The sequence below is a fragment of the Poecilia reticulata genome, chromosome 17, assembly GCF_904066995.2.
Source record: "Poecilia reticulata chromosome 17, P_reticulata-male-v2, whole genome shotgun sequence".
NCBI classification, from domain to species: Eukaryota; Metazoa; Chordata; class Actinopteri; order Cyprinodontiformes; family Poeciliidae; genus Poecilia; species Poecilia reticulata.
This window is the reverse complement of record NC_088846.1, coordinates 9258978-9280179: the sequence shown is the minus strand read 5'-3', so window position 1 is coordinate 9280179 and position 21202 is coordinate 9258978. Positions and strand designations below refer to the sequence as shown.

Sequence of the window (21202 nt, the reverse complement as noted above, 5' to 3'; positions counted from 1 at the left end):
TTTTTTACTACTACGTAAAGCAGCTAGTTGAAGATGTATAATATATGCAGGTTGGAAGACTGCATTAATTACTGTTTGGCAATCAAACATTTAAGTGACGTTTGATTGCTATTGTCTGTTAAAACATTTCTCCCTGCAGACAGATATTTCTTAATAATATATCTGTAGGTTTTTCATCTGTTTTTCTTTGTAGTAAAATAAAGTGTTACAATGTGTTATATGAATTGTAAAAAAAAAAAGTATAGGTCTGTTGTGGGAAATTAGTGAAATTGTGATTTAATTTGGGAAGAGTATAACTTCACATAGGGTCAGGGTTTTTTCCCCTTTAATAGATAAAACAATCTTAAGTAAACCGATTGTAGTGTTCACGAATGTTTTCTCAGTCTTATATTTTTTTAATCTCAATCATGTAACAAAAATTTTGATATAAAGAAATCTGTTAAGAGGGCAAATAGATGTTATAAGACTATTCAAGACGGATTCAACCATCAGAAGACATCCCCCAATACTGTACAAAACTGGCTCAAAAAGAACCGTTCAGTTTAAAAGATGATTCTCAGCGTCATCCCGTCTCTGATGCCACCATAGGTTGCAGCGGGGTAGTTGGTATTGGATCTCTGTAGCGGATTTATTATACTGGCCCGTTCTCCCTCCAATCCACGGCCTGCTCACCCAGACTGGCACACCCACCCAGCCGTCAGCGAGGGGGAGAGTCATGTGGGCCTTCCGGGCTTCCTGGTCCTCAGCTCCGCCTCGCGTTGGTTTGGCCGGACAGGGGGAAACACTTCACAGTTAAAGAACAAAAGCAGCAACGGACCGACCGAGGGGGAGGAACAAACGGCGACTCACATTCAGCCTTTTAATCTCCCGAGTTGGATATTTGTGTCCCTGACCGAGAATTAACCAACGATTGAACTCCTACGACTGGGGACAAACTTGGTTGCGTCGTATCTTTGAATCCCGACCGTAATCCGTCGAGGTGCTTGGTAAAAATAAGACAAGGGTCAGCCAAATAGATGGACGGTATTGTTTCCTCGCTCGGTGCCTCCAACTTCGGTCATATATATCCTAGTAGTGTGGAGTAGGCTCAGTTTTTCTGGTTTACGTGTCACCAGAACGGACCCTGGGGATTAAGGGGTATTTCGGCAATTTCGGTAAGTTTATTTTTATGTTTCACTGAAGCGTGTCTGACGACGAAGTGCGCCTGTGCAGTGTGAAGCGTTTTAGTTAGTACGCCACAAAGAGGGGGGCCAGACTGGACCGCTATTGTTGCTGGCATAGTGGTCAACTTTCACAGCTTTTTATCGAACCCAATTAAACAAAGCGTGAATAAACTATCTTCGTGTGTTACGGAAAAGTGTCGAAACTGAGAAGAGAACCCATGTTCTCACCCTCTGGGATTTAAGTGTGTCACCAATGACTAACACGATGGTTTGTGACCTAATGTTTGTCCCACTCAAAAACATTTCAGCCCAGTTCCCAGCTACTTAAGGTCAGCCGTGGCGTAACCCAGCCTAACGAAATGCGCAATACTCTTATTTGTTCCGAATAAATAACCCCTGAAATAACATTAAAAGTTAAGAGAAGTAGTTCGGATCAACTTTTAGCCACCAGATTTATGTACTTGCTGAATCAAAAGTCGTGCAAAGACTTAAAATGATATTTAAACCTTTAATTACATAGATCTTCTTAACAGTCACGGTAGTATGGCACAACACCTGTTGCTGGATTAGAAAATATACATGCATACATTTTTTTTATTTTTGGATGGCATTAGTTTCAGCATGAACCAGGGCATAGACATGAGTCTGACAAATCCTCCTCCTCCTGCAGGTTTCTGTTGCCATATCTTTTCCTGTGAAGAGGCCTCTCTCATCTCTCAGGACTGAGAAACTTGGAAGTGAAACAAAAGCCTGACCAGCTAGGGTGAGCAAGTAGACAGTGATGGATCCCTTGTAGATTTTCATTCCCTGTGCTCCCACCCCTTTAGGACCAATCCCCCTCAGCTCATGCAAAACAAAAGTCATTCACCACGCTTTGGGGGGAGGGGAGAGCGCGCCTTGACACAGTATACGACTAGTTTTGTAGAGAGTTTGGAATAAGTAGGGGAACAGGCAGAGGGGTGTATTTGTCCGCTAATTAACTTTGAGAATGAAATCAGAACAGAAAGTTTATTTTCTTAACAGATTGTTCTTCTCTGCACTGTGATCTTATCTTTGAAGTGACAGTTTGTAAGAAGAGGTGAACAAAAAAAAAAGGACAACTTTATCATTGTTTGTTTTTCCCTTCTAGATGGCGGAACATATTTTGATAGCCGACATGGCGTCATATACCGAACGCAACGGCAGAGACAGACGACTTGTGGACCTAGATGAGCCTTTTGAAGTGGATATGACGGAGCCAGAGCGTGAAGAAAAGGCAGAGACCAAACGCTCTTCCAAGAAGTTGCGGCACTCCCCCAGCTCAGCAGAAAGCAGTGCCAGTGGCGTGGCTAGTTTCACCACCAACCATAACTCTGTAGTGTGCCTGCCTCTGGTCTCAGAGGGGCTCAAACTGGTATGGACCCAGTCCGATCAGACCCGAGAACTTGACTCAATCCCAGAACTTGTCAATGCCTTTAACTTGTTTCCATACCCATCGTCCAAAGAGGTTAGCACACTGGCTCGGGTCTGTGTGTTGCCACTGGACAAAGTTAAGGTGTGGTTCATGGTGCAGAGGATTAAATATGGTATCAGCTGGTCTTCTGAAGAGATAGAGGAGACAAGGAGGAAGTTGGCTGTGCCTGAGCTTTGTGAGGACTCCGCTGAAACAAACGGAGCCAATTTAAAAACCAAGAGCAAAAACTTAGACGAGGAAAAGGACAGCGATGAGGAGTGTGATCTCATTGGTTTTGTACCTGAAACAAAGATGGCAAAGTGTGAGTCTCCAGATTCACATAAATCCAATCCTCCATGTTTTAGGTCAAGTCTCCCACCTCCTCAGGATTCATATTTCTACCGCTCACCAGCAGACACTCCAGCGACCACAACAGCTGACGTCTCCCCTGACCTCTCAGAGTCCTCTTCGCAACAGTACCGGCACGGGCGCTACAAAAAGTCAAAAGCTCAACTCGCTGCCCTCCGCAAAAGCTTCCTAAGAGAGAACTGGCCCGCAGAGCCTGAGCTCAAGCGTTTGCAGGAAGAAACAGGTCTGAGCCGCAATGACATTCGCAAATGGTTCAGTGACAGTCGTTATCAGCTAAGAGTGGGTCGTGGAAGCCTGGCAGCAGCCCAGACCTTTTCTCACCAGGCTTCTGTTGGGAGTAAACATGAACCACAATCTCAAACTCAGCCTCTTTCACTTACTAACCAAAAATCTCGTCAAGTAAACGGGGTGAAAAGCAATGAGGGAAGCCGGAATAACGGGATCAGAAATTCACATTTCTTTCAGACTTTTCTGTCAAACAGTCTAGAAGCATTTGGGGAAAAGCTCCACGAGCCACAAGCAAATGAAGCTGTAGAAGAACTTTCTGGAGATACTTTCAAAGAGGAGCAAGAAACTGAAGAAGAGCCGCTACAGTTGACCAAGACCTGCAAGATTGAGCCAGAAATTGTAGAGTTAAAGTCTTCTCCTTGCTCTTCCCCCTCTCGCACTCCACCGCCTACCGCCTCCCCCACCAAAACATATTCACACAGAATCCGTGCATCAAAGAAGTCGGTGCATTCAACTAAAGCCAGTCCCTCACAGACAGCCACTTGCTTCTCAGGCGCTTCCACGTCCACGTCCCCTGCACTCACTCCTGCAGGACGTCCCAGAAAGACCAAGGAGCAGTTGGATGTGTTAAAGCAGCACTTTTTGAAGTGCCAGTGGCCCACAAGTGAGGAATACACCGAACTCGTCAAACTCACAGGTTTACCCAGAGCGGATGTTATTCAGTGGTTTGGCGACACTCGCTACGCTGTCAAAAATGGCCAGTTGCGCTGGGTGAAGGGCGTCCGCGAACAGTTTTTGGCAGAACTTGCTGCCCAGCAAAGCGGCAGCGGCCTGTCGAACGGCACTGGAACCTCAACTCGTGGCGGGGGAGGGCGCAAACGAAAACTAAGCAGAGCAAGTACAGATTCTCCCGATATCCAGCCACTAGTATCATATTACCTTACGACGGGCACACTAAATGAAAAAGACCTTGACCTACTATGCAAGAAATCAAGAATGAGCTACCAGCAAGTGCGAGACTGGTTTGCAGCTCAAGAGGTTGGGGAAACTGATGAAGAAATTGTTGTGGCTTAGGACCTTTTCTAAAAAAAAAAAAAAACTTTAAAAAAAAAAACCTGATCTGCCCACCCCGTCACGCACGCACACACACACACACACACCTTTTACACAACAGATGTGATTATTGCTGTGGTTCATGTTGCTTTAATTAAGGCAGGTTTGTAAAATCCAGTCTTCCCTCAACAAGCCCAAAGTGTGGTTTGTGTATTTTTTTTATATAGATATGCTGCATTTCCTGTTTATTCTAATATATTTAGATCCGAATTATATTTCTACTGGCTCTGTTGCTGTAAATAGAACAGTAACCTCTACACTGGGTTGCTATATTTTTGACCTCCTTTTTGTTTAGATATCACTACAGTTGTTTTTTTTCTAATGTATTATATTTGTAGCAGTATAACATAATCAGGTAACTAGCTGTAGATCCAGAAAAAAAACGGCTACACTGACAACCTATTGACTGATCATTCCTTTCTAGCCGTTATATTGTATTCATGAAAAGCACACTGGACTTGCTCCTTTATAATACAACATCTTGCACTTTGGTTTTCCAACCTGCTGCCCCTACGCTAATAACATACTAGTATTTCACAATCTATACTCCTGATTAGTGTCATTATTTTTACTCCGTGCTGTAGAACTTGTTTTAAAACAACAGCACGGTACATCTCATATGTGTAATGCATTTCCAGAACATTTCCTAAATTGCTCGTCACTCTGTAGAGGTGTTTTACTTACCAATTTGAATGCCTTGTCATTTGCATTCTGCAGCATGTTTCTAACAGTAAAGGTTGAACCAGGTTGCGGGAATTACATCATTGCATAGATGGCAGAATTGCTATATTATTAAATGAGCTAGTTAGAATTTAATAGGCATAGGGTGTAATTTTATAGTTTAAAATGTGGGCAGAAGGTGAGTTTTGAAATACAAGCGAAAATGAACCAAAATCCAAAGACTGGTAACATTTCACACAAAGTGACAGAGCAATATAATCGGGGTCATAAGTTCACGTACAGTTGACAATATTTAAGTACTTCTTGTTGATGTCAGCTTTAAACGGAGTTCAACTCTTTGAAAATGTTCGTCCAAAGGTCAAACAGCCAGAAACTTGACAAAGTGGCGCGTATGACTTAAGTTTTTCCTCCTGTCGCTCATGAAAAGGTAATGCAACTGTCATGCTGTTGATGTAAATCTATACATGTAAAGTCTTCAAGGTTATTTTATTTTTAATTTTTTTTTTCCTGTTTGAAAAGAGAAAATCTCATTTGCACAATTGTGTCACTGGAAAATAGTTAAGTGTTTTTGCCATTATAATCAAGTGTACAAAGATTTGTTTGTGTGTGTTATGAATACAGACACCTGTGACGACTTCCTGCTGTGTAAATTTTCTTCTGAAATTGTCCTATAGAAATGACTTTTACTAATGATTGGTTACAATGTGCAGTTAAAGGAAAGTAGACTATTAAAAAATCAAGTCAAAGTTTACATGGAGGTTTTAATCCAGGTGAACAATACGGCAAGGTGTTTCAACATTTGGGGAATACCCCTTCCTTTAGATTAAGGATGTAAAATGCTATTGTTGTTCAGGCTCACGTAAATGGGCATCATGCACATCAAAGGCATTCCCAGCAAGCGTGGCGAGTTATTCACTGTCTGGGTGAGTGTAGTGAGATTCCATTCATAAATGGGAACTGGAAGCCAGGGGTCTGGGTTCTGGGAAGGACACAAATGAACTGACTCATTTCTACGGTGGAAAAATTCTTACCGATAATCACTTGTGACTTGAGGCTTCAAGGCCAAAAGATCCCAGGAAGTTGTAACTTACCTTGTAGGAGTGCTAAAAGATGGTGACGTTCCTTAACGGGAAAAGACGGATAAGTTTTATCTTTTTTTTTTTTTTATCAACATTTGTATGATTGCTGTTGAGTCAATTTTCAGTCACACTCACTGAATTCGTGGAGAGAGCTGTGGCTGGAGACGGAAGCAATGGAGCCCGGAGTCTGATTAAGAGGAAGTAGAATCAAACCCTTTTTATATTTTATGCATCAAAGATTGAAAATGTTCAAGTGTTTGTAAACTTGGGAAATAAATCCAGACTCACAGTGAGAGAAATGCCTCTATCCCTGCTCCACCTCTGAGACTCTCCAGAGCCTACATTACTGAGGCAAAAAGCATTTTAAAGTTTTTTACAACTGCATCTCAGGAAATCTGAACATTACTGAAAAGTTATTTAATTTCATTGCATTAAATAAAAACAGGAAAATGGTATTATATATGTGACATATTACAATTGTTTTTTTGTTGTAAATGATTTGACTTGCAGCTAATGAAAACTCCAAAATCAATTTTTCAAACAATTTGAATATTGCGGAGCCTTGTAAAAATAGATTTCTTAAAATAAAGTGGACAGATTGATGATTGCTAAACCACATGTTGAAGGCCATAATGTAATATCTCTATGTTAAATAGCCTCCATTGGTCCTTTACATAGTATTTATTTTCAGCAAACTATAATCATCAAAATTAACTAGCAAGTATTGAAATTAAATTCAAAAATACTTCAATAACCCCAAAGGGAATGGACTGAATTACTAAAATGACATTCTAAAAGGTACATCTCAAAATATTGTAGCAATGTTAAATAGTTCAATATTTTTTGTCATTTCAGAAAGTGAAACTGTTGTCTTTATAACACATAGAATGAAATGTTTCAAATCGTCATTTTCATGCCTCTCTCTTACATATGATGAAAACCCAAAAATTCAGTTTCTTAGAAAGTTATATTGTGAAATGTCAGGCTTGTGAAGTTTCTTTGCAATTAATACTTAGTTGGGTCTCCTTTTAAATTAAAACTTTCTGCTGTTTTTCATCAGTGCAATTTTGTGTATTTCTATGTCAGTGGATATCTTCTTGTAAGTCTTCATGTTGATAGATTCCCAATTTTCTTTTGTGGTGAATAATATAAACAAGGACTCTTTCTCTCCATGGCCTACATAAGATGCTTGCAGCCCATTTGTAGGATTCATCTATGCGTAGCGGCTCTTGATATTCTGACTCTAGCTGTAGTCCACTTCTTCCCCAAATTCTTGAATGGATTTTTCCTGATAAATCCTCCCACGGCTACGGTTCTCCATGCTGGTGGTGCGCCGTTTCCTACCGCGCGTTCTCCTTCCACTCAACCTTCTGAGAATATGTTTGAATACAGTTCTCTTGTCCACTACTCACACAGTTTGGGAGTCAATTTAAAAGCTTGGGAAATCTTTGCAGATGTTTTGCATTAATTAGTTGATTGGGGTTGTAACACCTTGAGTTTCCAATATTGGATTTTTCACAATACTTCAAATTTTCAAAGACAATGAATTTTGGGTTTTCATAATGTTTGAGCCATAATCATCAAAATTACAAGAATTAAAGGCTAGACTATATTTTTTGTTCATTTACATTTGTATTATTTTGGTTACCTAGCAACAACCTATTAAGGTTTAAGGTTTTCCCACCATGTCTCATCCCACCATGTCTCATAACTTCATAAACAAAAAAAAGTACGACTCAAGAGGAAATTGTGGATAAAACAGGAGTGGTCTTGTCGCCAGTTTGGTAGTGTTCTGGATATTTAAAACAAAAAAGCTAATCAATATTTATCCATATTGAGTGACATGAAACGCTTGCATCCATATTGTCCCACCCTAGTTCTATGTAATAAAATCTATAGAAAACACAATTTCCACTTTCTGAAATCGGACACAAAACATATTGACATTCATCATCATATTCTCATTTTTATAGATGCATCTGTACAATAAGCAATTATGAGAATTAAAAAAAAAAAACCTACCTCAATGCTCTTGATCTAGGAGTAACTGTTAATAAAAAACAGACATCACACCATTTTAATTGTTAAAACACAGGAACTGACACCAACCCTGAACATGTTCTGAGCTTTAATCATTGGGTTTACCTGGTGAGGTAACGCCAACCGGGAGCGAAACCCTCTGAGCGCTGCGGTTCGGAAAACGTCACGGAATGATTTTGACGTCTAATAACTCAGTTTGTGATCATAAACGCAAAGATGCTTACCCAGTAGTTTGGAACTGTCCAGGAGAAACCTGTGGCACAAAAGAAGAAAGTTAAGCCTGTTTAAAAATTCAACAAGGGGAAAGGACACTTTTTTTTTTTTTTTAAGCACTTGCCCTCCTTTGAGAGAGTGGCTTTTTCAGTTCGGCGGTTTCTCTTTGCAGCTCCAACAGCTGCTTCTTCAACTCTCCGTTCTCTCTTTTCAGCTCTGACAGCTGCTTCTTCAGCTCACCGTTCTCTCTCTTCAGCTCTGACAGTTGCCTTGTGATAAGAGCAGCAGGAGGAAATAAGAGTCACAGTCTCAACTTTTGCTTTATTTTATTTGATTCGACTTTGCACAGCTACTGTGTAGCAACGTGAAAACCACCTGTGACCTTGTTGAGAAACCTCTCCCAGAAGCCTCTCCAGTTCAGCGGATTTGTTCTTAAAGTGAACCATGACTCTCTCCATCTGCTTCTGCTGGAAAATGGCAATCTGTGGAGTGTGAAAACTCCTCAGTGACCAATGAAAGTGTCTCCAAGATGTCAGAGGATGCATAAATAGGACAGACCTGCGATATGTTTTCCATCCTTGCCTGGATGAGCTTTCCAGGGTCCATGAAAAACACCTTTTCCTGTGGCTTCATCTGAAATGAAAAAAAAAAAAAAAGTCTTCCAATGTGAGTTGAGATGATGTCCAATCATAACCTGCAATGAATCTATGTCAAACTCACCAACCTGATCAGTGATGGGCAGATAACTGCAGGCCACCCCACACGTACTGCACTGCTCTGATGGATTTAACAAACCCAGCAGACATCAAAAAAAATAATGAAGTCAATCTGCTGAAAGCCGTGTTGGATGAAATTAACGAAATCCTCACTTGATTTAATGCAAGCTTCGCAGGAGATGTGGCCGCAGCTCGACACAGCGAAATTCGACCCGTTTTTCTTGAAGCAGTGGTTGCAGTGGAACCAGTCCATCTTTGACTTCTAGCGTCTCTTAGATCAAGAACAGATTTTATCGCCAGGCGAAACTCGTCCACGTTTTGTGACGTTAAAACCACGAGCTTCAATGTAATTATATTGGGTTTACTGAAACAGATAAAAGCAACATAGTGCAAAACAATCAGCAAAAAGAAGACGGTAGATGACTTTCTCTACTTTATTTAAAAGTGTAGTGTTTTGTCGAAATACATTTTTCTGCAACAAGACTTGCAAACCTGTTTTTGAAGGTCTCTACGAGCTTCACACATCTACAGATGCAACCCTTTTTCTACCATTCTTTGCGCAATAGTTCAAGCTCAGTCAGCCTGGATGGAGAGTGTATCATTAAGCACTACTTTGCCCAGGTGTTTCACATAAGATCCAGAGAAAATATATTAGAGATTTTGGTTGTAGTGGCAAAATGTGTAAAGCTTCAAGGGGTAATAATAGTGTGCTGTTTCAGAGATCCACATTAAACTCTTTTTCAGTTAAGTCTACTGGGTCTGTGTTGTCAAGAGGTTCAACATTTTATCCAAAAAACAAAAAACTAAAAATGTTGATTAAATAATGGAAATCCTGTTTCAATAAACAGGCAGCAACAAAAATTGGAATATAGGTTTCTGTAACATTTTCAATCGAGGACAATTGGGGGTAGGATTTAATAAGCTTAGGCTTCTTCCTACTGGATATGAAAGTTTGGGGTTTTTTATGTTTGATTGTCATAGGGGTCGGGGGTTTGTTCTTGTTTTCTTATTCATTTTTTTTTCTCACACATTTTACTGGTTTGAAATAAAGGTTATCAGGTTATTGCCATGCTGAAATATTTCCTAAATGGGTGAATCAGCTTCAAGCACCTGTTATACACGCATTTTATTTTTCTAGACCACTAAATCTAATGAAACAAGTCTTTGAAGCAAAACTTCACCACCAATTAAAATCTATTAAAAAAAGATTAGTAAAATTCTAAGGGCTTGGTTTGATAATACCTTGTATTACTGTTTTTTTATATTTTTTTTTTAAATGAATGCCCTCCCAACCCCAGAAATGAGTCTTGAGAGTCCCAAAGTATTTTTTTAATCAAACACCATAGTACTTTGTATGTCTACAAAGAAAACTTGAGACATTTTTAAATTTGTAGTTTTTTTTCTGAGCATAATCAGTATGTAGCTGTTGGATGATAATATAACAAGCTCACATTTACAATGACATAACAGGAGCTACTGACTTCTATGCGCAAGTCATTTGTGTGATGGATGATTGCAAAGAAATATATTTTTTCTTGTGAATGTATTTGCAGAAATTATTCTCTTTATAAATGACAAAATTTTTTGAAAGAACAGATTGCTTGGGAAAAACTAACTTAACAAAGCCTAGAACTTATGATCTGTGTGTTTACATAAGTACATAGAAATTTACCGGGATAAGAGGAGCTTCTGTGGGATGGTAACCAAATGTAGCTCCAGCCCAGCGGTCCACGGTCTCCTACATCCGGCCCTGGCTATCCTACATTAACATTTTTTAAAAACATGCGGCAGTTAAGGTTGAGTCATTTATATAAACTGTTACTGAATCAAAATTAAATTAAGAATTTATGTTTCCAGCGTTGCCATAAGGTAACTCATCCTGAGGACGTCACCACCTCAAAATAGCTGGTAAGCTAGTTAGCTTAAATAATTAGCAGTTTATTAGCGGGGGAAACTGAACTGTGAGTTCCTAAACAGCAGCTTGTTAAAATAAAGTTCATCCACCTTACTTTTTGTCCAGGAAAAGCCTGCTTCCGTATATTATTAAGCTTACCGAAATTCAATTTTAAGAATCCGCCTCGAAGTTTCTTAACTCCACTTTGATTGGTCCAGTGACGTAGCAAGCTCAAATCGTGGAACTTCCGGTGCCGTCAGCTACTACAGTATAGTAAAGGCCGGGGGCAGATTGAATAAGTTAATTTAGAACAAATAAGTTGCATATTTTGGGTCATCCGTCTGATTCTGTGGCAAATGCCATGGCTTTGTGGCATTCATCACAAAAGATGCCACTGATTTGTTTGAAAAATATTTAATCTGCCACCGGAAGTGCCACAATTTGAGTTTGGCCCTGCTGGAGATCTAAGGCACCGAATTCCTAATTCACAGGATTCTAGGCTAAATTAAGATTTGTCCTTAAACTGTTCATATTTAATGTACATTTTTCCATCTAAAGATTTGTAATGCACAATCATGGATTAGAGCAGGAAATCTGGTGTTTATACAACTCCCGTTTACATGTGCATCTTATGCCAATAAGCTGGAATGTGGCCTAAATGTCCAACATTCAGCTTAAAGTGAAAATGTTCAATTGTACACTTTAGTTTTCCCCATAGTTGCCACACATCTTGGAATATCAGATTCTTTCACATGTGTTAGAAAAGCCTTTTCCAACATCTTGGTCTTAGTGTTCTCAGGTCAAAGTCCCATCTAGTTATGCTTATGGAGAACATTAGTGTAAACCTTCTACATAAAAGCCATTTTACCCCCCCCCCCTCAAAAAAATAAAATAAAAACAGAAAGGTATGGGCAAGAGGACTGTTAGTCAACTTGACTATTGTATCCTTCCTAGTTTTGGTGTCAAACTTTAATCCAAACTTTATAAGTTAATACAAAGAGACTTTTCCTCATTTGTAATGCATTTATAAATTCCACATTTCTTCAAGGACTCTCCAGAAGTTCCAGCCAGAGCATCACGTTAAGCCAGGTCAGTAATGACAAGTGGACCAATCACTGCCTTCTGGAACAAACCATTATCTAAAGAACAGAGTTGGGTTAGTACACACAAGACAGTGTTTTTTTTTTTTTTTTTTTAAAGACTAAATCATACCCGCTCCTGGGCTTCTTGCTCTTCTGGTCTTGCAGGAGGAGTCACAGCAGTCACATATGCTGCTATACATAGGGTTATCCAGCAATTCCCAACTGAAAACAAAAGGCACACGATTCAGCTAGAGCTTCAGGATAACTCAACAGCAAGGTGACGCCTTTATCTTTTACCCGTGACCCTTCACATAATGACAGGCCTTCTTGGTGCTGTCAAGACCATTGGGATCCCAAGCAAACATGGTGCAGTGGATGTATACCTAAGAGACACCTGTCAGACCCCATTCACAACCAACAAGCCAGCCACGTAAAGAAACAAGTTACCTCTTGTCCAAGCTCAAACCTAAATGCCTGAAGCGATAGCTGGAGTTCTGAGGCCTTCTGTCTTTGTTCAAATTTTGAGCGGGTGATTTTACTGTCTACAAGACACCTGCAAGTTAGAAGAGTAAGTTGAGTCCCAAATAAGGGGTAATATAAAATCCTTGCATATACAAGGTTAATCGAAGTACCCCTTATTGGCAATTATGGTATAAGTTTCAACAGCAGTCTCAAGGTCTGATGTGGTTGCAGCAACACATTCTTCAAGCAGAATCAGCAAGGGTTGATGGGCTGCTTCCACCACACTAGCCATGATGGGGATCATGGAACCCAGGGGAAAGGTAGACGTTTCAGCAGGGCCTGAAAAGTCAGCTGAGAAAAAAAAATAAAAATCTTAATAAATAAAATCTCACCAAAACAGCTTTCAGTTTGACTTGTGGATGAACATCAGTCATTGACATGAGGGTTAGAACCTACCATTCATGAGTTCAATATGGAACAGCAAGTCCTCTACTCCATATGTAGAGGACACCGGATCATAGAGCTTTGGGTACCAGTCTTTGGGCCTGAAGACAAGTTCGTTTAGTCTTCAAGTACAGATAAGTTTCAAATTTAGTCACCCAACTCTTACCTTTGATATGAACAGACCACCGGAAGAGTAAAAGGAAGCACATAAGAGCCAGGAGACGACATGTAGAACAGGTCATTGGTGTAGTTCAGTTCATTGCCAGAGACCTTTTAAAAAGAGAGTCAAAATGCAATATGAATAGTTTGACATGCTTCATTTGGGCAGGGATCTCTTGCTCACCAGCCTCCTGAAGTTGCAGTTGTCAAGTTCCACATTGAAGACCACCTCCCGTGGCGTAAAGGTGGTGGGGAAGCAGCTACCAAGACGAAACAGTGATGTATCAGCCTGGGATCTGCTGTCTGACCAAACCAGGGTCACGTACTCCGGCCCACAGTCCAGTTTCAACTCTGGACAGGATAAAGGACGAGTCTGTAAAAAGGCTAGAAAAACAGTATGTGGAAAAAAAAATATCTATATGTTAGCACCATTACCTGCAGCAGCCAACCCAACAGCCACCAACCAGAGAAGGAGCTCATGATGCCAAAAGAAAGCCATCGAGACTGAATGCTGAGGAGTTGTCCCAGCTGTGCTTTTATTCTCACTGACTGTTGCAGTTCAGTCAAGGAAATTACTTTCACCTGGTGGCTGTTAGCAGCAGTCAGTCATAGACCATTAATTGGTGTAATTGCAGCAAGGCTCTAATTCAAATCTCCCAAAAGATCCATCCATCCATTTTCTTACACCCTTGTCCCTCAGTGGGGTCGGCAGGGGTGCTGGTGCCTATCTCCAGCTAGCGTACCGGGCGAGAGGCGGGGTTCACCCTGGACAGGTTGCCAGTCTGTCGCAGGGCAACACAGAGACACACAGGACAAACAACCATGCACACACACACTCACACCTAGGGGCAATTTGGAGAGGCCGATTAACCTGACAGTCATGTTTTTGGACTGTGGGAGGAAACCGGAGTACCCAGAGAAAACCCACATATGCACAGGGAGAACATGCAAACTTCCCAAAAGATCCAAATAATCAAATGTATCATTTTATGGTAAGGAGAAGGAAGTAAAAGCATTCATATGGGTTATGTGGTGTTGATAATTTCTTTACCATATTACCTTCACAGATGTATACTGTTGTTTATAATGACTTAGGATATTACTTTGTCATAGATTAAGGGTTCCAAAACCTTCAAGGACAAATCATGTATTCTAAGTTCTAAAATGTCTAAATTTTCAACCAACTTCCTACTCGTTTTACTTTTTTCCTGTTCCATTTAGCTTTTTTATTTATATTATGAGAAAAAGCAAATGTCTATGTGTTCATTTATGAAACACATGAATAAAAAGTGTGACTAGAAAATGTGGGGTCTAGAAATCCAAGTATCAGTTTGACCACTTGGGATTCTACTTGTACAGTTAATAACTACCGTGTCCTTGCAGTAAGACGATCCTCAGTGTGAATCTTGGCCAGAGTTTCTCTACATCCAGTTTGCATGTTCTTCCCATGTATGCATAGGTTCTTCTCGAGTACTCAGGCTTCCTTCGAAGTCCAAAAATACTGGGTCAATTGATCTCTCCAAGTAGCCGTTGGGTATCTGTGTGTGTGAATTCCCTGTGATAAATTGACTAAATATCCATGCTCTATTCAATACATTAATCCCCAAAGATAGACACTGAAATCATCTTTGTCAAATAACTTTAAGGTAAATGATAAAACTTCAAAATGGCAAGCCACATCTAATATTTTTCTTTGAGAAAACAAAAAAGTGAAATATTTATGCCATATTACTCAAAGCAGCATTTAAATAAGATTTCTATGAAACTTTTTTAGAAAACACTGTCCATTCCTGGGAAAAGAGAGTCAAAAGCAGTTTTACTGGTTGTGTTCAAGTCGCCTTTGCTTTAATGTGTTGCTCCAAAGACTGGTCACTGACTTTTTTTCTTCCCCGCTGTATTGGATAATTACCTCCAGTCAATACAGAAGCAATTCCAATCTCTTAGAACCACAGCAGGTACATAAAAGACCAATTATGACATCAAATTTGTTACTCATTTCAGAAAGTGAAATTTGCAGGACTATTTCTTGTAACATGACTTACAGAAAAAATTACATAAAAAAAAAAGGATATTTTAAACAATGACAGGCTTCTGAATGCAGCATAGCATGGAGGTGACAAACCTGTGCTTTTTGCTGAAGTAAAACAGAAGTCCAGATTAGTTTGATAGTCGCCTTCTAGTCATGTTTAGTTTTGATGTCTCATCTTTAATACACCAAATATAGAGTTCAAGTTGCTGGTCAAACAATATAATTTGAACTTTTGGTACTGCAAGTATGGGAAGTCCTGCTGAAAAGGAAAGTAGTCCCGAAACATTTCCTTAAAGACTGTACTTTAGAACACAGAGGACATTGGATCCTGGCGGGAGCGGGGGTTCAGTTTCACTTCAGGACCTTGATTTCCAAATGAAAGGCAAGCTTTTATCTGAAAACTTTGTCACTCAACTTCATTTCAGTCCAGATAAAGTGCTCCTAATCTATGCTGTGGCACTTCAGGCTCACTCCAGGTCTTATAGAACATTGCTACTACAAGTTAGGGTTTGACCCAAAGCTAATACAAATGGTCAGAGGAAAAATGAGAGAAAAAAAAAAATATATATATATATATATATATATTCTGGATTTCAATCCATGAAAAAGTCCGTGTTCCACTGACAGAGAAATATTTAGTTTTCATATAGCGGTTTAAAATTTTAAGCTAATCTAGTGAAGTTTATTGCACATGTTCACCCATAAAAAAAAAAAGATGAAAAAGGGTCAAAATTAGAACAGGGTTTATTTCACAACTCCCCTTTCAAATTAAACAGCATCAAGTCAGGCAATGACAGGTTCTTAAAAAAAAAAAAACTCCAAAAATACTGATGTCCAGAGTCTTGTAAATCAAGAGTGCCACAGGCTGCACCTTAGAGTTCAGCTTCAACTTAAATTTCCTGCAAATAGACAATTGCATTTGTAATGAGACACACATTGGTGCAAAGCTTGGATACAGAAACTTCACAACCCCCGCACTCCCACCTGTATCAGTCTCAGGCAGTGAAGAATTTATCAGAGAGGCTGGCTGGTCGACTATGATGATGGGTCCCAACACAGAATTGAAGTGCACGCTGTGAGGCTCTAAAACGAGAAAATCAGGAGAGGCAAGCTATACAGCAAGGCTATTGGGCGGGGGGAACAAAAAAGAAACACACCCCACTTACCCCAGCTTGTTGCCCTTTTGGTGCGAGGACTACAAGAGTTTTCGCAGCAGTTGCAGAGCGAGCTCCGAGCAGGGTCATCAAGCAGCTCCCACCTGATGAGCACAACAGTTTTAAGCACCTCGTCCTTAGAAACCGTGAGAGATTTGGCAACATACAACTTCTGTACATGTAGTTACCTCCCATCTTTCACATGGCAAGCCTTCCTGCGTTTATCAAAATCCCCATCCCACACGATTAGATTGCAGTGAATGTATACCTGGGAATCGCGAGAACAGTTAGTTCACAAATTGGGAAAAATCTGAGCAATTTAACTCTAGACTCACCTCTCCTCCCATGCCAAACTCAAATGACTGGAGATAGAGAATTATGGCAGATGAATGGTACCGAGGAAGGAACAGTGAGCTTCCCCTTTTACTTTCTAGCAGACACCTAGTAGTATCAAACTCAAGTCAGCAACATGTCCGGTGACCATTTAAAAAAAAAAAAAAAAAATTTAATAAAGTTTGACACCTACCCATGATTGCCAACAATGGGATAAAGTTGGTTGCCAGGTTCCAGCTCTGGGGTTGAGGCCGCAACGCACTCATCCATGAGCAGCACCAGCGGCTGATGGGACTTCTGCTCCACAGCTGCCCAGATTGGTAGGAATGAGCCGAGGGGAATCACATTTGTCTTTGAGACGGCCGTTAATTGCTCTTTGAGGGGTGGAGGTGAAGAATACAAGTTAATCAGCCCAGAATCTAGCCACGATTTTACCTGGCAGGAGAACTTACCATTCAGGAGAGCCATATGAAAGACCAGCTTACTGCGTCCCTCAGAAACACCTGAGCCAGGATTCAGGAACTGGGGGATTCTTCCGTCAGGTCTGAAACAAGTGAAGACTCAACACCATACCTTGGTCTTTTAATCATACTGTAGTAAACCAAATTACTACCGTTTCTGGACACATTGGATGGGATACTTAAAGGCAACAGGCTTCGGTTTTGCTTGTGGCCTGAAGCTCAGCTCGTTTTGATATATTATGCGTTTTCCCTTCAGCTGCAGACAGAAATAACCAGTTAGTGGCGAACATTGCGAGCAGATTAATCGACTGAAAGCGTTATGGAGACACCTTACCTGCTTGGTAAACTTGCAATCATAGAATTTGTAGTTAAAATGTGCCAATCCCTCTCCGGTGGGCAGAACTTTCCACGATGACGGCATGCAGCTTCCAAGGAAGAATCGAGCTGCGAATGGGACGAACTGGGGGGCTACCCTCCATGTCACTCGCACAGAGTCTTTTGCACAGACCACTTTGATATCTGCGGATAAAGTACCAGGATGATTTCATGACCACAAAAAGCACACATACCTGCTAAACATCGACACGGATGTACGAGGCAAATACCTGGATCAGCAACAGCTGTTGCTAAGAGAGCCAAGACCACAAAACCTAGACAGAAATGAGCTACCATGACTAATGGATCTCGGACACAACCAGACTGATACTTTTTATCCACCTTTCAGTTAATTAGCTGAGTGGAGAACATCCGTGCGAAGGCGGGACAGCTATTTATCAGAGTGTTGTGTTCACGGTCCCCAGGAAGAATGGGAGTTGACATGAATACATATTTAAATTAAGAAAAAAAAAATCATTTCATTTCATTTTTAGTAGAAACAAAGGTGTGCTATTGTGTTGTTTAGAGTGTGCTTTTTTTTTTTTTTTAGAGATGAACAAAAATAAATGAACACAACTTTAAATTTATTAATATAGTAAACCTATTCACTGTTAATAACTTCAATGTTATTTTCAAATGAAGTGAAATGAAATGTTTACACACACACACACACACACACACACACACACACACACACACACACACACACACACAAAAATTCCCTTCTCACCCTCCACGGGTGGTCTGTTTCATCCTCTGAGCTCGGATCCTCTACCAGAGGCCTGGGAGCTTGAGGGTTCTGCGCAGTATCTTGGCTGTGCCTAGAACTGCACATTTCTGGACTGAGATGTCTGATGTTGTTCCTGGGATCTGTTTGAGCCACTGCTCCAGTTTGGGAGTGACTTCCCCGAGGGCCCCGATGACCACAGGCACCACTGTGGTCTTCACCTTCCCTTCCAGGTCTTTTCCAGTTCCTCCCTGAGGCCCTGGTATTTCTCCAATTTCTCATGCTCCTTTTTCCTGATGTTGTAGTCACTTGGTATTGCTACATCCACCACAACGGCTTTCCTCTGTTCTTTATCCACCACCACAATGTCCGGTTGGTTCGCCATTACCATCTTGTCTGTCTGGATCTGGAAGTCCCACAGCATCTTAGCTCGGTCATTCTCCACCACTTTTGGGGGTGTTCCCCACTTTGATCTCGGGGCTTCCAGTCCATATTCTGCACAGATGTTCCTGTACACTATGCCCACCACTTGGTTATGTCGTTCCATGTACGCTTTCCCTGCCAGCATCTTGCACCCTGCTATTATGTGCTGGACTGTCTCAGGGGCCTCCTTGCACAACCTACACCTTGGGTCTTGTCTGGTGTGGTTTATATATATATATATATATATATATATATATATATATATATATATATATATATATATATATATATATATATATATATATATATAAATTACTAGTTTATATATATATATATAAACTAGTAATTTGGAAAAACGTGTAATCAACACTCAATAAAAACTAGAATTTGTTTTTCTTAAGAGATTTTTCCTATGAGATTATGTTTTCTTAGCAACATAATCTCGTAAATTTCCCAGTTATTTCGTGTATAAAATTGTGACAATAATTTGCTAAACTGTTCAGACACTCAGATGGTTAAATCTTTATTGACAATTATTACAGTGGTTTAAAACTCTGGGTGCATGTAATGATAACAAAAGTAACAACAGATGCTTATCTAACACATGGTGGCTAACAAATAAATTAGTGTTGTTTTTATTTTTGCAAAAGTTTATGAAAAAAATAAGGTACGTCTAGGTGAAATTTCTATTATTACTATCATTATTAATCTGTAGTTTTAACAGCGGAACCTTTCTACTGGTGTTATGGTACAAGCCGACATAGTTAGAGTGTTGGTCCGCTACACAGGAAGTAAAGTCAGGTTAGCTTGACGAGCTGGTTGTAAAGCGTTAATTTGCCAGTTGTTTTGTTCTGTTAGTCGTCCATTCTCTTTTCAGTAAAATAATAGTGTTTATTCAACATGCTGATCAAAGTTAAGGTGAGAAATCTTTTATTGAGGTTTAACTTTATTGCCGTTCGATAACTGGTTCGCCGGTTCATTATTTCTTCTCCGGTGATGTATCCAACCCATTACTCTGATTGTGCTCAGACGTATGCTCAGAAGACTGGTAGTAAGGTTAATGTATCATTTTGGTTGCTTAACTTACTGCTCTCGAAGTTTTTTCAAAAAATAAAATCATGAGTCAAAGCAGGGGGAAAACAACTTTTGACTCGGGAGTTCCTGTACAAGCCATACTATGTATTTTGGGGTGTTCATGTCAAAACCCTAGATTTATTCTGGTTGCTGACTGACAGACATGTTCCCTAAACAACTACGTTTTTATTGTTTCTGTAGTTTTATAGATCAAGTAATTTTTTGGGACAAATTCCAGTTAACTTTGAGCCTTACAAGTCACCACAGGACTTTTCAAAAGGGTATGAATGTTTTTACATATTCCTTTATATAGCAGTCGGTGGGTTTCTGAAGATTAAAAACCATCCAATTCTTAAAATTTCAGGTTTATTGGTAATCTTATGACACTAACATATCGTCACCATCGTAACGTAATTAAATTTTTTTACCAAAAGGGATTTTTGGGAAAAAAATAAAATATCACCATCACTTTCTTTCAAAACAACAACAAAAAAAAAGCATATATATATATATATATATATATATGCTATTTTTTAGAAAGGTGACGATATGTACATGTATGATACAGTCACAACGTTTAAGTGTAAGTTGGGGGAAAAAACTGAGTCTAAATTATGCCTACATATATATAAAAAAAGCTAAATATATTTTTCTGTTGACGTTTTAAAAAAATCACAAGTGTTATAGTTATAAATGTCATCAGGGTGATTTTGGAACAGCTTTCAGGTTGATCCGATCCAATCTCACCTATGCTGTTAACGTTCCCACTTTCAGACCCTGACTGGAAAGGAAATAGAGATCGACATCGAGCCCACAGACAAGGTGATGCATTGACGCAAACTACAGTTTTACAAAAAAAAAAAAACCCTCATTACTCAACTGATTTCTATCAGCGCTGAGTGTTCTCGTTTTGTCCCACATCAAGGTGGAGCGAATCAAGGAAAGGGTTGAGGAGAAGGAAGGCATCCCTCCACAGCAACAGAGGCTCATCTACAGCGGGAAACAGATGTGAGCCAGCTCACTTTGTAGTCCTTTTTGTGATCCCTCCATAAGGGTTCTCCTTTAAAACCACAACCCCCCCCCCCCCTCCTTCTGTCTTCCTCCCGTCTTCAGGAACGATGAGAAGACGGCTGCAGACTACAAGATCCAGGGCGGCTCGGTGCTCCATCTTGTGCTGGCGTTAAGAGGAGGATCAGAACCCCACAGAAGCTGCACACGCCTCTCTCCCTCGTCATGAGTTGCTGCTGACCTGAGACCTGCCGAGTGCCAACACCGCGGCGTTCAAATCAGTGTTAGAGCTAAATTAGGCTAATGCTACCAAGAAACAGCAATTAAAAACAAAACTAAAACTAAACCTTCAAAGAAAAATGGACGCTCTAATACATATGTAGATTTTTTTTGTGTGTGTTAACCTACATTGTTTTATTTGACTTTGAACAGTTACAGCACCACAGTTTGAAGATTATGTGATCTTTGCTTGTGAATAAAGGTGAAAGTTGACTTCTAGTGTCGTCCTTTGGTTATAAAAAAGCACACACAAAAAAAAAACAG

At 40.1% G+C, this 21202-nt stretch overlaps 5 protein-coding genes across 8 annotated transcripts; 2 read left to right on the top strand and 3 right to left on the bottom strand.

The window, feature by feature from the left end:
• Positions 1-276: 276 nt before the first annotated feature.
• Positions 277-5624, top strand: homeza (homeobox and leucine zipper encoding a). 2 transcript variants are annotated; one of them, XM_008432979.3, is made up of 3 exons: positions 283-1154; positions 1834-1926; positions 2293-5624. In XM_008432979.3, the coding sequence occupies exon 3, from the start codon at positions 2293-2295 to the stop codon at positions 4264-4266; it is 1974 nt and encodes a 657-aa protein (XP_008431201.1). In that variant the 5' UTR covers positions 283-1154; positions 1834-1926; the 3' UTR covers positions 4267-5624. The 2 variants fall into 2 exon arrangements, with proteins under 2 accessions (XP_008431202.1, XP_008431201.1); XM_008432980.3 differs by lacking the exon at positions 1834-1926 and having other exon boundaries at positions 277-1154.
• A 103-nt stretch (positions 5625-5727) lies between these two features.
• Positions 5728-11728, bottom strand: LOC103478886 (uncharacterized). Of its 3 annotated transcripts, none has more exons than XM_081598551.1 (14): positions 11088-11728; positions 10707-10793; positions 9188-9398; positions 9043-9095; positions 8877-8951; positions 8694-8800; positions 8443-8587; positions 8330-8358; positions 8211-8251; positions 8088-8112; positions 6354-6411; positions 6201-6252; positions 6078-6108; positions 5728-5965 (listed from the first exon to the last, which is right to left on the bottom strand). In XM_081598551.1, exons 3-14 carry the CDS (start codon positions 9285-9287, stop codon positions 5899-5901), a joined length of 783 nt encoding a protein of 260 aa, XP_081454677.1. In that variant the 5' UTR covers positions 9288-9398; positions 10707-10793; positions 11088-11728; the 3' UTR covers positions 5728-5898. The 3 variants fall into 3 exon arrangements, with proteins under 3 accessions (XP_081454677.1, XP_081454678.1, XP_081454679.1); XM_081598552.1 differs by having other exon boundaries at positions 9188-9305; XM_081598553.1 differs by having other exon boundaries at positions 9188-9303; positions 11039-11097.
• A 151-nt stretch (positions 11729-11879) lies between these two features.
• On the bottom strand, positions 11880-13667 carry zp3f.1 (zona pellucida glycoprotein 3f, tandem duplicate 1). Its single transcript, XM_008432982.2, has 9 exons — positions 13511-13667; positions 13260-13426; positions 13083-13186; positions 12929-13017; positions 12643-12823; positions 12458-12563; positions 12308-12393; positions 12141-12232; positions 11880-12067 (listed from the first exon to the last, which is right to left on the bottom strand). Exons 1-9 carry the CDS (start codon positions 13572-13574, stop codon positions 12009-12011), a joined length of 948 nt encoding a protein of 315 aa, XP_008431204.1. The 5' UTR covers positions 13575-13667; the 3' UTR covers positions 11880-12008.
• A 2163-nt stretch (positions 13668-15830) lies between these two features.
• LOC103478888 (zona pellucida sperm-binding protein 3-like) lies at positions 15831-17813 on the bottom strand. The gene is made up of 10 exons (XM_008432983.3): positions 17658-17813; positions 17387-17571; positions 17205-17308; positions 17044-17135; positions 16785-16965; positions 16594-16699; positions 16447-16526; positions 16271-16362; positions 16089-16187; positions 15831-16003 (listed from the first exon to the last, which is right to left on the bottom strand). Exons 1-10 carry the CDS (start codon positions 17722-17724, stop codon positions 15990-15992), a joined length of 1020 nt encoding a protein of 339 aa, XP_008431205.1. The 5' UTR covers positions 17725-17813; the 3' UTR covers positions 15831-15989.
• Positions 17814-19331: 1518 nt separating this feature from the next.
• Positions 19332-21151, top strand: nedd8l (NEDD8 ubiquitin like modifier, like). The gene is made up of 4 exons (XM_008432984.3): positions 19332-19495; positions 20426-20473; positions 20577-20659; positions 20765-21151. Exons 1-4 carry the CDS (start codon positions 19478-19480, stop codon positions 20886-20888), a joined length of 273 nt encoding a protein of 90 aa, XP_008431206.1. The 5' UTR covers positions 19332-19477; the 3' UTR covers positions 20889-21151.
• Positions 21152-21202: the final 51 nt, after the last annotated feature.